This window comes from Cimex lectularius, unplaced genomic scaffold (assembly GCF_000648675.2).
Source record: "Cimex lectularius strain Harlan isolate CLEC.00 unplaced genomic scaffold, Clec_2.1 scaffold167, whole genome shotgun sequence".
NCBI lineage: Eukaryota > Metazoa > Arthropoda > Insecta > Hemiptera > Cimicidae > Cimex > Cimex lectularius.
The window spans coordinates 474,068-490,918 of record NW_019392811.1 but is presented as its reverse complement, the minus strand read 5'-3'; the positions used below and the strand labels follow the sequence as shown (position 1 = coordinate 490,918).

Genomic DNA, 16,851 nt, shown 5'->3' with positions numbered 1-16,851 from the left:
TATTTATTTTTTTAAATTCCATTTTGGACTACCTACGTGACAATTTTTAGGTCTTTATGCATATTTTTTCATAAGCTAAATCCACTTCAGTATATATCAGAATGGCAATTTCCTTACCTTTATTTTTCTTGGTGACAAAAGCCATTTTGGTTAAAACCAAAAGAACAATTTTTGAGTCTATTTTTACATGATAATTATGCATAATAAATATATGCCGCTATAATCAAATTTGTACAAACCTTTGGAAAATTAGTATTGAGAGGAAGAAGCAACGAAGGAAAAAATAAATTATATCCAGATATTTATAAATGATGTTTTTAGCATCATAACAAACAAACTCTTCAAGAAATAGCACCACTGAAAGCTATGAAATTACCACCAATTAATGGTGTTTTATTTTTACATAATTTAATGATAAAAAGATTTATAAATGATTTTAATCAATCTAGATAGGCATTTATTAATTACATGTACTCTGAAATACACCTAAATTTTATACCTAGAAATACATACCTAAATTTTATCTGTAAACATCAAAAACATGTTTTGCTTATTTTAAGAAATTGTTTATGAACGTTTAAAAGACTGCAATATATAAATTTAAGTTTAATCATTTGTCCTTTATATTAACTTTTGGTATCAATATAGCATTTTTTAAGAGAAACGTGATTTGCTCTAAGCCTCTTTTCCAACGAAAAGCTCTTAAAACGAATTGCTGGAGATTAAGTTGTAGTTCGTAAAGTTCGACCTGGTAAGATGTTGCTATTGTCTTCTAATATCCTAAGTCCTGTCAATTATTGAAGTTAACAAAGAAAAGAAGATTCGGTCCAAAATGAATAATCCTTCAAATTGGGAGCCAGCATTGGCTGAGTTCTCTTAACTGTCCAGGGGCAGTTCTACTGTTTGCGTGTCAAACATAAGCCAGGCCAGTCTGATTTAAACTTGAATAACTCATATAATAAAATAGAAAACGTGTGAATGTTTGTCTAGGTGCAGAAAGGGTATTTTGATTTTTACCTCCTTGTATTAGAATTTGTTTCATTGGTAACAAGTGAATTAGTCCAGTTATCTCACTGTAGAATTTAGGGATTGTACACACAACTTGACATATCCCATTTTAGCCAATTTTTCTTTCTCTCTCTCTCTCTCTCTCTCTCTCTCTCTCTCTCTCTCTCTCTCTCTCTCTCTCTCCTTTCAAAATGGTGAAATTTTTCTTGTCCTTCAAGCCTTTAAAAATGGCCAAATAACAAAGCTTATTTTATAGAATTTTTTTTTATCATTGTTATTTTCAGATTGTGATATAAATGTGGCTCTCTCTCTCTCACTCTCTCTCTCTCTCTCTCTCTCTCTCTCTCTCTCTCTCTCTCTCTTTCACTCTCTTTCTTCTCAAAAGTGGTCAAAATTCTCTAAGAACTAGTAATAATAGTAATGAGGTTGACAGTATTTCTTAATTTGTTAAACCACACAATTTCACGGCGCTACTATTAGGCTAAACCATCATGAACGGCAGCTCTTGCAAAAATGTAGACGTGTTCGCCGTGATGAGATACATACCACTATAGGTCCTTTTTAGATGGCGCGACTGAATTTCCCTTGAACCAATGACGCTATCAAAAAAACAACAAATGCGTGTTTAATATTGTTTGCTCTAGTATCAAATTTTTACCTTTTTTGGAGAAAAATTATACAAGATACCTCAGGCTCAATTCAACTCAAAATTTCAAATACGACCCTACTATGCATCTTGACATATCGTTTTAAAAAAATTGTTACGCTGAAAACAATGGTGCAAGACGGTTATAAATTGGTCAAAAAGTGACAAAGTGATGGCAAAAAGTTCGAAAAAAACGCATTTCGTTTATTTTTTGTTGATCCCAACATTTTGCTACTTCACTAAAATAAACATTAATTGCCTTTATTTATATTTTATTACATTATTACATTTTTATTATGCCTTTATTACATTTTTTGTCAATGCTTGTCAAACTCGCATTGTGACACAAATCGCAATTCCTGGAAGTAAATAAATTTTACAATAGTATCTATTCGTTACATTCAGTATTTCATCCAAAATGAACCGAAGAGCACTTTTTTCCGATTAACAGCGAGTTGATATGTACTGCTTTATTGACAGTGGTGGTATTGCGCGTCGTGCAGTCGAGTCGTATTCCCAGAAATTTCCTGATCGCTCAAGAGTAAATCACAAAACGTTTATTCGTGTTGCTATGATTATATATCACTGTAATAGTATCACTCTCTGCTTCATATTAAAACACACACACACACACACACACACACACACACACACACACATCTCCGTCTCTCTCTTGTTCTGCTTCTCTTTTTCCTTCGTCTCCTCCTTTTCTCTCTCCTCTAAATTATACATGCATAATATTTATAAAAAACAGGTGAATGTGAGAAATTTTAATGTCGGCAAAATCATAGTATATTGCTCGTTAACTCATCAGCGAAGCAAAACCGGCTAAGTCAAAATTTGGCAAAATGATATATGTATTTTCTAGTGTCTTTAAGGTCTCACAAACTATACAATTGTGGAAAATGAAATAATTAACAATTATATTCAATGTATAGGGTCTTTTTAGACATCTTCAAAAATTAAATCAACATTTCAAAAATTCTACTATTCTGTTTTTAAACTTTAATAACTCATAAAATAAAATAGAAAACGCGTATTCTAATGAATATTTGTCTAGATGCAGAAAGGGTATTTTGATTTTTATCTACATTTATTAGAAGTGGTTTCGTTGGAACAAGTGAATTAGTACGGATATCTTACATGTAAGGGATTGTTTATACAATTTGACGTACCCATTTAGCCAAGCAAATCTCTCTCTCTCTCTCTCTCTCTCTCTCTCTCTCTCTCTCTCTCTCTCTTTCACTCGCTCTCTCTCCATTTCTCGTGGCAAAGTGGTAAAATTTTTCTATCCTTCAAGCCTTAAAAATTGACCAAATAACAAAGCTTATATTATTGAAAAAAATTATCATTGTTATTTTCATATTTGTGATATAAATGTGGCGATTAATTTGAAGAAAGGGGCAACGATGAACAAAACTGTCTTTTCTCCTTGTCTTTCCTTCTTCCGCTTTCTGTTCCGGTACAGTGACTTCCCGACGTGAGAGGAAATTTTTTCAGGAATTCATTTCAGAATCGGATAAAGGTGACGTTCCCAAAGTCGGAGAAGAAAAAACGTTCATTCCTTATTTCATGCCGTCTTAAAATATTTACTGTTTTGTCTCTGTTCGATCTGAACTATTGAAATTACATAAGAAATACATTTGGTTTTATACATAAATAAACTGGTGTTTGGGTTTGAACCAATACATTTCAAAAATTATACATGTCTATTTTTTAACTTGAATTACGGATATGATAAAATACGAAAGGACTATTCTAATGAATATTTGTCTAGGTTCATAATTAGACAACTTTTTTTTAATCTACTTATGTTAGAATTTGTTTCGTTGGTAACAAGTGAATTAGTGCAGTTATCTGACCTGTAGAATTTAGGGATCGTTTGTACAACTTTATCTCTCTCTCTCCCCCCTCTCTCTCTCTCTTTCCTCTCAAAAGTGCTCAAAATTAGCGTATCTCTAGGAACTGGTAATAACAGCAATGGGGTTGACTGTATTTCTTAATTCATGTTAAACCAAACACAATTTCACGGCGTTATCATTAGGCTAAACCATCATGAACGGCAGCTCTTGCAAAACTATAGATCTTTTCGCCGTGATGTGATTGTATTTATACCACTATATTACTTCACTCTCTCCTCCATATCCACACACACACTCTCTCTCTCTCTCATACACACACTCACACCCAAACACACCCTTTCTTTCTTTCTGTTTTTCTGCTTCTCTTTTTCTTCTCATCTCACTCATGCGCTCCTTCTTTTCTCTCTCCTCTCTAGTTCCCTCTCTAATTCTCTTGTTCTAAAACATGTATTATGAATGCATAGTATTTATATATAAAATGTGAATGTAAGAAATTTTAATGTATGCAAAATTGTATATTGCCGATTAACTCTGAAACATCTGGGCAAAACGATATGTGCATATTCCAGTAAGTATTTAAGATCTCACAGACTGTGTATAATAGATTAAGTCCAGAATGAAACCATTTCCATTTATACTCAATGTACGTTTTTAGACATCTTGAAAAATTAAGTCAACATTTCAAAAATTCTACTTGTCTGTCTAAACTTGAAGATCTCATATAATAAAATGGAATATGTGTGTTCTAAAAAAATTAAGTAATTTAAATATTTTTATTAAATATCGTTTTCTGCGTTTGTTATGCAGTATTCTAATATTAATTTATATTAGTCTATTTTTTGCATAAGATTAGAAGATAGTATGCAGGATTTTATTAGATGAGTTTAGATAATAAATGTTACAAAAACAAACAAAAAACGCTTCCTATAAAGTAGACTAAAATATTTTTTATACGAATTCGGATTTGCTAGAAGCTTTAAAAGTCCTTAAATACAGTTTTTGTAACAATAAAAGAATTTTTTTTTGGATGGATAACTGAGAGCATTTTTTTGTATTAAGGACAAGAACAATACTTATAAATATTTTCTATATAAATATTTATAGAGTGTATATATGAAAATACACATTACAAATGTATGTGTATGTTGTTTTCTGTTACAACACCACCGACACTAAGGCCACACTGCACCTGAAGAACGCATTATTTTAAGATAAACGAGCCAACGCTAGCACTCAATATAACGATGAAGGCCGGTGTCATGAATGTTTGGGGCCGGTTTTCATGATAGGCACGTGTCTATATGGTTGGTCAGTGTGGTTTGGAGGAATCAAGAGTTTGACTTCGAATAACATATTGAAACAATCAAATCGGGAAAGAGAGTGATCGGGGTTTTTTCCTTCATACTAAGCGTAAAATTTTCTAAAAACTGAGACTGCGCAGGTCTCTGACTTAAAAGGCTGGGAAAATGTTCATTTCTAAAGTTGGCCATTTTTTGTGCAAAAACCAGATGGTCGATTTTTGGATCGGCAGTTCTGAGAGGCGAAGAAAGTAGGCACCCTTAATATTATTAATTATCTCTTAGACAATCCTCCCAATTGATTTTTTGACAACAATATATGGTCCGTTTTAAAGGATTAAAACACAGATATAATCTCTCACTTGGGTTTACAAATGGATTTTGTAAATAAATCTTTGAGTAGTCAATCTCTTCTTGGATGGTTTTTTTGTAAAGCTTCTTTTTAACGTTCCGGTGGTTAAATTATTTTAAGTTGTACCATTTTTAAGTTTCATATTTGCTGGACTGATGATTTTAAGTGAAACAGATTCGACAAGAATCATAGTATTCTTGGAAGGCGGATGAAGCCAAGCGAATGAAGCCAGAGGGCTTAGCATTCCCAGAACATCTGAAGGGTCTTCCATCGCTATCAATACTGGCACAATTACTCAAGAAATCATGGATCTGGTCAACGTGTCAAATCTCAGAGAGATGATAGTTTTGTTGTTTAGAACAGCTGCGAGACATAGTGAAGATGCGTTATCAGAAGTTGTTCCTTATATCCCACTAATTGGCGACGGTTTTATTTTTATGCTTGATAATGCAAGGCTCCACACAGCTAGGATCGTTGGTGACTACTTGGAACGGGCTTCAGTTCAATTTTTAAGTGGCCAGCATGTAGTCCTGACTAAAACCCCATCGAACACCTTTGGGGCGAGAAGGCAAGGATAATGGCGCTGGTAGAGGAGTTTGAAAATATTCCACACATTCAAACCCTCATAAAATCGATGCCACGTGGAATGCAAGCGGTGATCAACGCAAGCAAGGAATTGGATATTTTCTTCATTGTTTCCATAGCAACATTTTGGATAAAATTGTTTTACTCTTTTTAATTTTTTATTTAGCCATATCTTTTATGTATCTTTAAAAATATCCAGTAAACAACAACAAAAATAAAATTATAACGATTTCAATTATTAACTAAAAAACGAGGGTGGCCACTTTTTTGCCTCTCAGTGTTTATTTGGATTATTTGTAATTATAGTATCTTTCCCTCATCTCCTTTATTGTTTAATAAATTTTTCTGCAAAAATCTGTAAAAATATTTATATAATTGGGTGTTTTTTTAAAGAAACAAACACAACCACTCCTTTATTAAAGCATTTTATTACCCCGATTCCGGGGGGCTTTTCTTCCTGCCACTCTACCTCAATTCAGTTTTTTCCTTTCGCCGTGGTATTTTCTTTTTCGATATTATTGTACTTCAAAAGAAAAATCCATGTGGAAATTTTATGTAAGTAAAAGGGAAAAAAAACATTACTGGAAAGGGGCAAGAAGAAAATCAAATAAAAAGTTTTAAAAAGGAGTGGTAGTCTTTGTCCCTAAAACATATCAAAACAACAAACATATAAAAGAAAAAAAAACTTGAAAACAAAGAAAAGACTACATTTTAAGAGTTAATAGTTTAAAAAATTGCATTGAAATTTGCTACGTAGTCTGTCATGTGAGTGAACTGAATTTTTCTTTCTAATAACTTTCTTCTATAATATTTTTTAACGAAATAGTTGGTAATATATTATTTTATTTAATTGTTTTTTGTATTGCAATATGCGATCGACCAGCCTTTACTATATATTATCTCGTTGATTAGGGTTGTGGTCAGAAAGTTTTTTGTATTGCATTGTGTACTATGTCTGTAAACATATGTTTGATTATTTTCCTATATGTAAAACGTCAATTTCATTATTTATTAAAAACATTTTCTTTTCTATTCTACATTGTTTTATGATTTTAAACAAATATACAGCTTGTATTATATTAATGTATTTAACGTGTAATGCCTTGCTTCTCGTTGCGATTTTTTTTTAACCAAAAATTGATATTTATTTGGAAAAAAGAAAAGAAGGTAACTCAATAATATACTATTGTGGAAAAGATCCGCAACGTTTAAAATCCGCCAAACATCGCTTCACCATTCGCAAACATTGCCGAAGTTGTTTTTGTTTCCGTTTGGATCCTTTCCAGGTATCGATCCCATCCTTGAGAAATATTTCGTCTGTTTTTCAAAAGGCTTATCGCTGTTTTGGTGCTACCGTGTATTGGAATAATAAAAGCCCATAAAGCACAAACGATTGTTTAAAAACACATTTACTTAGCACAGTTAATATGTTGCTTTTTTAAGTTTGAAACGTTGTCACCGAATTTCTTTATAAATCAAGAGGTTATTTGAAATGCAACTTGTGCCAACTTAAAACAAAACATCATTAAACAATCAGTTGAACGATCGTAGAAGGACAACACGGTACAAATTAGATGGCCAAGCTTTCGAAATAAATATCCTCGGTTCAATTGGATTGCATTCTAAGACTAAAGGACGCAAAAAGTTTATCAAAGGACCATTGCAGAAACTAACGCCTGAATTACTAACTCTAGGACGTGTTACTGTAGTCTCCAGAAGCATACGTTTAGAATCGGAGCGGTAAAAACAATTTTACAGATATTGTCAGGAAGTAGCGGAACATGCCATATGTTAGTACTAAGGATATGCAGGCTGTTTTCTACTCCTGGGAAAGAAAAGCCAAGGTTTGAAAAATACACACATAAACTTCTAACAAGGCTTTGGGACCGGATAAAAAGCCTTAAGCTCAACAAAAACCTCTAGATAATATTGAAGGCACAAGAGACAAATATTGGGCGCGGTGAATAAGGTCGTTTCGTTCAAAAGAGAAAATATTTTTAAAATGGCAAAAAAAATTCTTCATCCTTGGTTAAGAATTACCAGAGAACTTTCTTGGTTAAGAAGTTGAAACACGAATATAAAGGCAAAAATCCATAAAAATCAGAATTGCAGACACGTTACCGATCATTGAACCAATTGCATTGCGACAACATAGAGGCCTGGTTGTCAGTATAAATAACATACATCCAGGAAGTGTCCTTAAAAAATCTTTGTAACCACTGGAAAAACCAGTGTTCCCAGAGGTAAGAATGCATAGAGAATCCTTGACAATACTTAACACATTTAAAGGCAATGGATCCAATCAATGGATGTGTGACTATTTTTATGCTCTAGAAACTAGAACGTCAAAGTACGGGTCTATCCACTCATGCCAAACAAATGGGATATAATTTAAGACTAGGTTCTCCCAAAATCCTGACCTTCGCATCCTCCAGCTTTTGCCGCCTCTTCTGCACGTCCGTTGCCTTCCAGCCGACTGCCACCGGAGAAGCTCCAACCGCAGGAAATCTTTCTAACAAGTCCACCGAGAATCTGTCACGGATAGTCAAAACGCTGAGGGAGTCGGTTTAGACGAAATAACCAACATCTCCTTCGTCTCGAATCACCTCGTACCTTATATGTTATTACGTATAGAAAATGATACAACTAAAAAATAGCCATTTATAAGAAATTTATTGATTTTATCAATAGTTTACATTGTAAAACAAATTAAATACAGATTATGCTTTATTATAAATGAAAACATAAACATTTATGGCGATTATTTTTATAACGCCAATTTTTAGTTCGTGTCTTTTCTTGGTTTTCTCGTAATTTTGGGTTCATATCGTTTTAAAACAATTGAACGTGTCAGAAAGAATTAAAACCGAAATAGTATAGAGGTAGTTGTAAAAAATTAATCAACATGAAAACTTGTAGCTTATTCTAAATTGTTATCGTACAATACAAAATTAAATACCTTTGGCGCGTTATACATAATAATCTCTTCTAAAAATACTTTAACTATAAACATTAACAATATTTTGCTTCTTAAATTCATTCTAATACAGCAATGAAAAGTAAATTTCATTTATCACTATTTTGAGAGTAACATGTATATTGTCAATATTTCTTTTTGAAATTTTATTTCATTAGAATTTAAGTATTTTTTTAAATATAGATGATAAATTAAAAAAAAACAAGATTTTACTGAATGAAATAACATTTATAAAATTATTTACTATAAAACTATATATTTTGTAATAGGACACTGCGATTTGTAAACTTGTTCTTCTCGAGGTGTTCAACATGAAGGACGGGTCTTAATTGCTTCAAGTCCACCTTTTTCAGCAACTCTAGATTATATTCTACCACGCGTATTTCACCTAATCCGAACTACCATGCAATCTGTGGTTGTCCAGCGGAAGAGATTCTTGCGTAAGGACGTATTTTTAAAAACACGTTAAAAGGTCGTGTTTCGTAAAGAAATTGTTGATCTTTACGTATCGCTCAACGTTCGGGTGATGCCAAATAATTGTACTCATATTAAAAATTGAGTTTAGCATATGCCGTTTGACCTAAACCAAATTTTTCAAATAGAACGTCTTGTATTTTATCAACTACTAGAGGACTCGAGCTTCTGTGATATTATTGCTAAAGGGCCGACCATACCCGGCGTGAAACGACTTGTCATCGTTTCTTCTTGCGTGTTGTAGTAACCCCTTTGCATCATAGCAGTTTCGTAAAGTTGTTTTTGCATAACGGCTAAAGAAACTTTGTTGCCGATCATAAGCTCTTTCATGGATATCTCTCCCGACAACCTCCTGCCGCTGGAATCTGTCGTACTCACACCGGAATCCGACTTTTTCCGGATTGTTTTTGGCAGGGCAAAGCTCGACCGCCTCCTCGTCCTGTGCTGGATTTTCAAAGAATGCCTCCGGAGCATTTTAGTCGCTTTGTCGGAAGCCCGGCCGCAGTTGTGACAATCGAGCCGGATGAGCATCCAATTCAGTGCTTGTTTAATTACGATAGACGTCACGTTAAAGAGCGAATAGATGAAACAGCAGCCGATCGCCAAAAATGTAAAATTGCCCAAGCGATAAAGCGTGAAATTCGAATCCGGCTCCTGCTGCGTCGAGACGTAATCGCCGAATCCTATCGTAGAAAAAGATACAAAACAGAAATACAGAGATTCCAAAAATGTCCAGCCTTCGTACGCCGTATAAATACATGATGCGATTATTGCCACTAAAACTGAACCGATCGTCAAGCACACTAGAACGAGGTAAACGTTCGGTTTCCAGTCCTCTAAAGGATCCTCGTCGTCCATATTCGTCCCCGCCTTCTGAAGTTTCCTAACATGAAGGTATCCCAAGAACAAAGCTAACAAACTTATAATCCTCTCCAGAAATAAGTTAAAGAAAAGGATTCCTCCTGAACATCCGAGGAAGCCGTAAACGATGACCGCTACTCGACCAGCCGGAGTGTTCGGTGTACTGCTGCCATAGCCTAAAAAAAATAAAAAATATTTAGAATACCATAATTTACTAGTTTAAGCAAAATAAAGTTTAATAATAAAGACCACTATAATGCAGTTTTCTAAATGTTTTTAGTTAGGATATAAAAAACAGCAACATTTGGAAAATTTTGAATAACTGACTTGTTATAGATATTTCTTTAAAAAAATCAAGGGAAAAATATTTGTCTTCTTGTCCTTTTAAATACGTAAAGAAAAACATTTCTTTTTCTGTTGTTTTTTTTTTCACAAAGTTTCGGACACTACGCAGTTATTTATTTTAAAAAATAAGGTCTTTATAAAAATAATGATTTCTCTAATGCACACGTATTGTACAGACTCGCTCGACCAAGGCTAGTTAATAGGTAAAAAGGACAAGATATATTATGCCACGGAATGTGTGAGTTTGAGAGAAAAACAGATAAAAAACGAATCGCAGAGATTAGGTAAGAAATAGACAAAAAAAGATAATGTGTGTTCTTGAGAGAGAAATACATAAATAAAAATGAAGAGATAGATAACGTGATATATAGATAGTGTACGAAGTGTCAACTGTCTAGTGTGGTTTACTAAAAAAGACTCAATATAGAAAAAAAGTGATTTAAAGTGGAATATTTCCAATATCTAACATTTTTGTGAACATATTATCAAATGGTTTTAGAATTTTTTTATAAAATCGAAATTACGAAAAGATCTCTACAGAAGAAAGAAAGAGCAAGAAAGTCAGAGTACTAAGGATAAATATTTATTGAAACATTAATAACCTAAAAAAAAGAGAGTAGGCGAGGCAAAAAGAAAAAGAGAGATAATGACTGTAAGTTTGAAATCGCTAGGAAAGAAAAGGAAGAACAATAAAGTTAGAATACTACAGCTTAAGGGAAGAGAGCATAGGAGAAAAAAGAGAGTGAGGGAGTAAGAGAGGGATTTGTCTGAAAATTTGAAATTTTTATTAGATTGATACATCGATAGATAAGGGAAGGAGAATAGGGAAAGAGAGAGAAGGAGAGAGAGAGAGAGAGAGAGTGAGATGAGTGATAGTGAGACGTGAAGGGAGGAAGAGAAGAGAGTTAAAAATCGTGCTGAAAGTGTAAAATCGCTACGAAAGAAAGGAAGAACAATAGAAGACAGTGAACTACTGATTGATACATTAATAGTTTTAGAGAAAGAGAGAGCAGGGGAGGAAAAGATAAATAGATTCATTGTTAGATAGGTAGGTATATAAATTGATCGTTAGATAAAAGATAGGGAAAGAGAGGGAGTGAGGAAAAGGCAGAGAGAGAAACTGTGTTGAAAGTCCGAAAATTCTGCGGATTTGATTGATGCGGTCTGGTGTGATATAGGTTTCAGAAAAACATTTTCTTTATCGTGCCAATGTTTCGATCTTTATTGAGACCATCTTCAGGGCCTGGGATTTACAAACATTGTTTAAATTTAACAAACACATGTAGGATGTAGAAAAAAGTGAATTTATACAATGCAAAAAATATTTTTTATACTTAATCAAAGTATTTCTACTCACTCAAAGTGCTTGTTTTGTGCGTAATTGTGCCATTCTTGCGTGTCGTGTTGTGAGTGCCAATGAGATATTGCTGTTTTATGTTTATATACGTTGGATTTTGATGGGGTGGGGAAGGAATTTGACTAGAAGAAATTTGAATAGAAAGACATTTTTGTATAAGGCGTCGGCTTCTTTGAGGTGAAAAGAGCCGACGAAAGGAAAAAGTTGGTAATAGTGCCGCCAGATTATCCTTTCAGGATTATATTGACGGGGATAAATAGGAAAAAGAAAGCTAAATTGTTCAAAAGTTAGACTATGTAGAAATGTTTGATGTGTGGAATGTGATGAATGTTTGATATGCTATATTATATGATTTGTGTGATGGGATGATGATATATGTATGTTATGGATATTGAATTTGAGTAATGATATTGGCGTAGCTGCGACTGAGTGTACATGTTCTGTTCTGTAAATGATGCTGTGTTCATCTCGGTTGATGTAAACCATTTCTAAAAAGTTACGTTTATGTTTGTTTGGTTCTGTGTGTAATATTTTTGGATTGTTGAAGTCGAAATTGTCTTTGTGTTCAAAATGGTGGGTAGTGAGTGCTGTAGGATTTTGCTTGGATTTTTTGCTCTCTTATCCAGATAGTGGGATGTAAGACCGATGTAAGTTGCCGGACAGTTTAAACAGTTAATTTTGTAGATTACGTCAGATTTATTTGTTATTGGTGTGGGATCTTTAATTTTGGAAAAGAGTGTGTGAATTGTTTTATAATTTTTGAAAGCTATTTTGAAGTTACCGGAAGAGAGAAATGTGTTTAATTTATGTGATAGGACTTGAATAAATGGCATAGAAATGTATGCTGGTTTGTTTGTATTTGATAGACTTAATGTAGTATTATTAGTAATAGCGGATGGAGTTAGTGTTGATTATTCTGTTAATTATGTGTTTAGGGTAGAGATTGTTATGGAGGATCTGTTTGTATATCTTTATGTTCTTGTGGTGAAATGATTCANCATACGATAATAAACACGGCCAAAGGGTTACTTCACAGAATTGTTACCCTAAGCCATGAATCATTTCACCACAAGAACATAAAGATATACAAACAGATCCTCCGTAACAATCTCGAATTGCTATCAATATATTATCTACGTATTTAGTGAGGAAGGGTAATGTGAAAGGAGTTGGGGTATGACAGTGTTAATAGATGTATCATAATTATGTCTGCAATTAACGGGCCTAGTTGCTACCCATGGCTATGCCAAATAGTTGTTTGTAAAATTGATTGTTATATGTAAAATATCCGTTAACACAGCAATATCGAAACATTGTTATGAACGTGTCCTTTGATAGACTTGTGTGTGGTGTTATGTTGGGCCATTTATCTTTAATAATGTTCATTGTTGTGTCTATTGGAATGTTGGTGAACGATGATGAAACATCTAGAGATATGGGAGAGTAGTGTGACGCGATGTCAATATTATTAATTCTATTAATTAAGGTTTTTAGTTGAGATAAAAAAGTTAATGGCACGAGAGGGATTCGAACCCACGACCTTCGGCTTGATACGCCGTTACTCTATCACGAGCTATCGTGACTTCGATCCCCTCGGACACTAACTTCCCAACTCAACCCCACCATTTGAATTCCACAGCCATTGGCAAAAAGGAGGGAAAATTCAAAAGGTGGGGTTGAGATGGGAAGTTAGTGCCCGAGGGGATCGAAGTCACGATAGCTCAAGTGGTAGAGTAGCGGCGTATCAAGCCGAAGGTCGTGGGTTTGAATCCCGCTCGTGACACTGACTTTTTTATCTCAGCTTAAAACTTAATAAATTGAATGTTATTAATTGGTCAAGCGGACCACGAAAAATAGTGGAATTATTAATTCTGTTAATGAAATGAATCTTTTACGTGAATGTGTTATCTGTGATGTTGTTGAGTATGTTGGTTAGGTATTTTGTCATGTTATATGTAGGGGAATTTACAAATGAAAGTATGGGTCTTAGAGGGTGTTCAGGTTTATGTGTTTTTACAGATCCGTATAGTTTCGGGGGCGTTGGTGAGTTGTTTTGAAGTGATCTGTAGGTGTATATATCAATTTCTTTTTGTTTAAGTATTTCTTGGAGAATTTTGTTTGTCTGTTTGATGAGAGAAGGGGTATGGTCTGATTTGATTATGCTTATGTGTTTGTGTCGTTGATAATTTTGTTAATTTTTTCCCTGTACTCTTTTTTGCTGATTGCTACTGTTTGTTTTGTTTTATCAGCAGAAAGAATGAGTATGTCAGGATTATTTTTGAGAAAATTTTTGGTTTTGGTGTATGTTTGTTGAGATATGTTGAATGGCACACTTAAGCAGCAAACAAATACTTTGAGTGAGTAGAAATACTTTGATTGAATATAATTTTTTTTTTCATTGTATAAATTCACTTTTTTCCACATCCTACATGTGTTTGTTAAATTTAAACAATGTTCGTAAATCCCAGGCCCTGAAGATGATCTCAATAAGATCGAAACGTTGGCACGATATAGAAAATGTTTTTCTGAAACCTATATCACACCAGACCACATCTCACGATTTCTGAATAATCATCGACTAATGGTCTCTAATCACCACACACTTTTTTTCAAATAGCGGAAGATTTACATAACTGCCACCCAAAAAAACATTACTGAATAATATCTTTCCTCTTGCCTTTTCAAATATTACCATACAAACATACACTTTAGCTAAAACATCTAATTTGCTGACTTCAAATGTTTGCTTCTACGCCTGAATCTTACTTCAGGGTCTCTGAAGACAAACGCGATTACTGGAGCTGAATGAAACAAATAAAAAGGACCGTTACTGTTTATTGTCTCAGTGTGTCGGGCTATTTGTACTTCGTCAAATACACTCCCAGAGGCGAAGCGCAGCAATATTTAAAAAGAACTTTCAACGTATTGCCTGACCAGTTATGCGTAGTCTACTCACGTACGCCAATGAAATCGACGATATGTTTACCCTCGTGTGGGACAGCACAAAGAGAGCGAATCGTAAGTTAATACTTACGACGTTAACACGGAACGGATCATGCAATTGCAATGCAATGAGATCGCTGAGAGTCTGTATAACGCACGATCGATTTTTTTTTCAAAGAGAGCGTGAATGTTTTTTTTTACAATTAGTTAACAAAAGTTTAGCCGTAGTGACTTCAGAATATTTCATACATATTCTCTATCTCTATTATAATCAGTAAAAATTCAGAAACTTTATTGAACAACAATTAATAACAAGCTAAAGTTTAAGGGACTTACAATTCTTCTTGGGCAGATTTGAATTTCGAGAATATATTAGTCTGTCTTTGATTTATTGCCATTCAATACTACTTTCTGCCATTCCTGGTTTTATATTTTGTTACGAAACCGTTAGACCGCTACAAGCAACTATGTTTGTCTTTATGAATGAACTGGGATTTGGAGGTCTGTGTAGATAATAAGGTTAGATAGACAAAGTAGGGAGCTTGGCCAACATTTCGAAGGATTTTAGTCTGGAGTGGCTTAATTCTTTGAAGCTTAGGACGCTTGGATGAACCCAACAGTTTATTCCAAGATGGAATAAGTAATGATTGATAGAGGAACAGATTTATGGTACATTGGGAGGGAGGTGATACTGCTAAAAGAGAAGTTTTTTTTTAAACGAGGGTTCGCAACAGCAGAGGTCATATCAACCTTCAGGGTGCCGGTGTTTTTAAAAAAAGCCCATTGTAAGTATGTCTGGTTCGAATCCAGCTGCCCTGCATTCCAACCGGGGCCTTTACCTTACAGTGATGAGCGCCGTGTCAACGCCTAAACCGTTGCGACCACCGACGCCCCCAAGTGAAGGTTATTTCCTAAGATATGGTTTTGTTGAGTACAAAGAGGAGAGATGGTCCTGGAGGTTTCCAAAAGCCACAACTGGATTTAGGTTTTCTGAAAGAATCACATTTTGTGAGGAATACTCTGTCGAAATTGATAGAAATGTATGCAGTGTACATTGAATAAAGATTTGGTACCACCTCTTTGGCATGATTGTATTTTTGTTTTGTATTATTGTATATGTATTTTTATTTCCATGATTATTTGCTTTTATACTATTTGATTTCTTTTATCATTAGTTTTATGATTATTATTCTTAGTCAAAAACAAAATAGAACTATTATCATAGTGGATATACAAAGTACCGAATTTAGAAAGAGAGCTTGGGCTTTGGTTTCGTTGGAGCTATCGAATTTCCGCCTTGCCTAGTTTCTCACGGTTTGGCTATCAGTTTAGCTCACCAATCGTCATTTCCTCACCCTACTTATACCCAGACATCGCGTTATCATACTATCATCTTTTGAAGTGGTATCGTTATCCTTGTTGAAAGATGTCACCTTTATGCACTACTAAGTGATGTACTTACTATGTATTTTTGAATGAACTTTTTGTTTCCTTGAAGTAAATCAAGATCGTTAGTAGTATTTCATAGATTATGAGTTTAGTGACGATATGTGCCGTTTAGTATGCAAGGTTCTGTGAAATATTTTACCAGTAGAAATTAGCGTGCTAAGCCCCACGTGTCAATTATTATCAAAGTTTTTAAAAAAGATTTTCACCGACGGTAAATTAATGAAATTTTAGTGAATGAATAATCCCGGATAAACAGGATGGGGCGATGAACAGGCCCCATTAAATTTGCATTTTTAGAGCTCTCGACCTAACGAGCTAAACCGCGAGAGATGGTTACCCAGATCATTCCCATATTCCAAACTTGTTTTTCTTTCTTTTACTGAATAAGGGGGAAAACTCTAGTGGACGGCGTGAATGATATATAACCGCCGGATGTTCGGCTTAATGATCTGTAAATGTATTGTAACGCATGCTTAACGCAATCTTGTAGCAAACGATCCACGAATATAATGCTTACAGAACTAACTTATTATAATGCGGAGACTTTGTTTACCTTGCTGAGATGTTTTCTCTTTGGTTTAATCTAAACTGTACAAATTTTTCTCATATAAGGTAAGAATGTAACTTGTTTAAACTCGCCAACATGCGTACGTGTGTATGTAAATTTGTTGGTTTGAATTCACATCTAAAACAA

The 16,851-nt window shown here is 34.2% G+C and overlaps 1 protein-coding gene across 1 annotated transcript in view; it reads right to left on the bottom strand.

The window, feature by feature from the left end:
- Positions 1-8,991: 8,991 nt before the first annotated feature.
- LOC106672419 (potassium channel subfamily K member 12-like) overlaps positions 8,992-16,851 on the bottom strand; it is a 29,733-nt gene continuing 21,873 nt past the window's right edge. Inside the window, exon 2 of the mRNA XM_014403827.2 lies at positions 8,992-10,239. Within this exon, the coding sequence (XP_014259313.2) occupies positions 9,347-10,239 (893 nt within the window). The 3' untranslated portion in view covers positions 8,992-9,346. The remainder of the gene's footprint in view (positions 10,240-16,851) is intronic.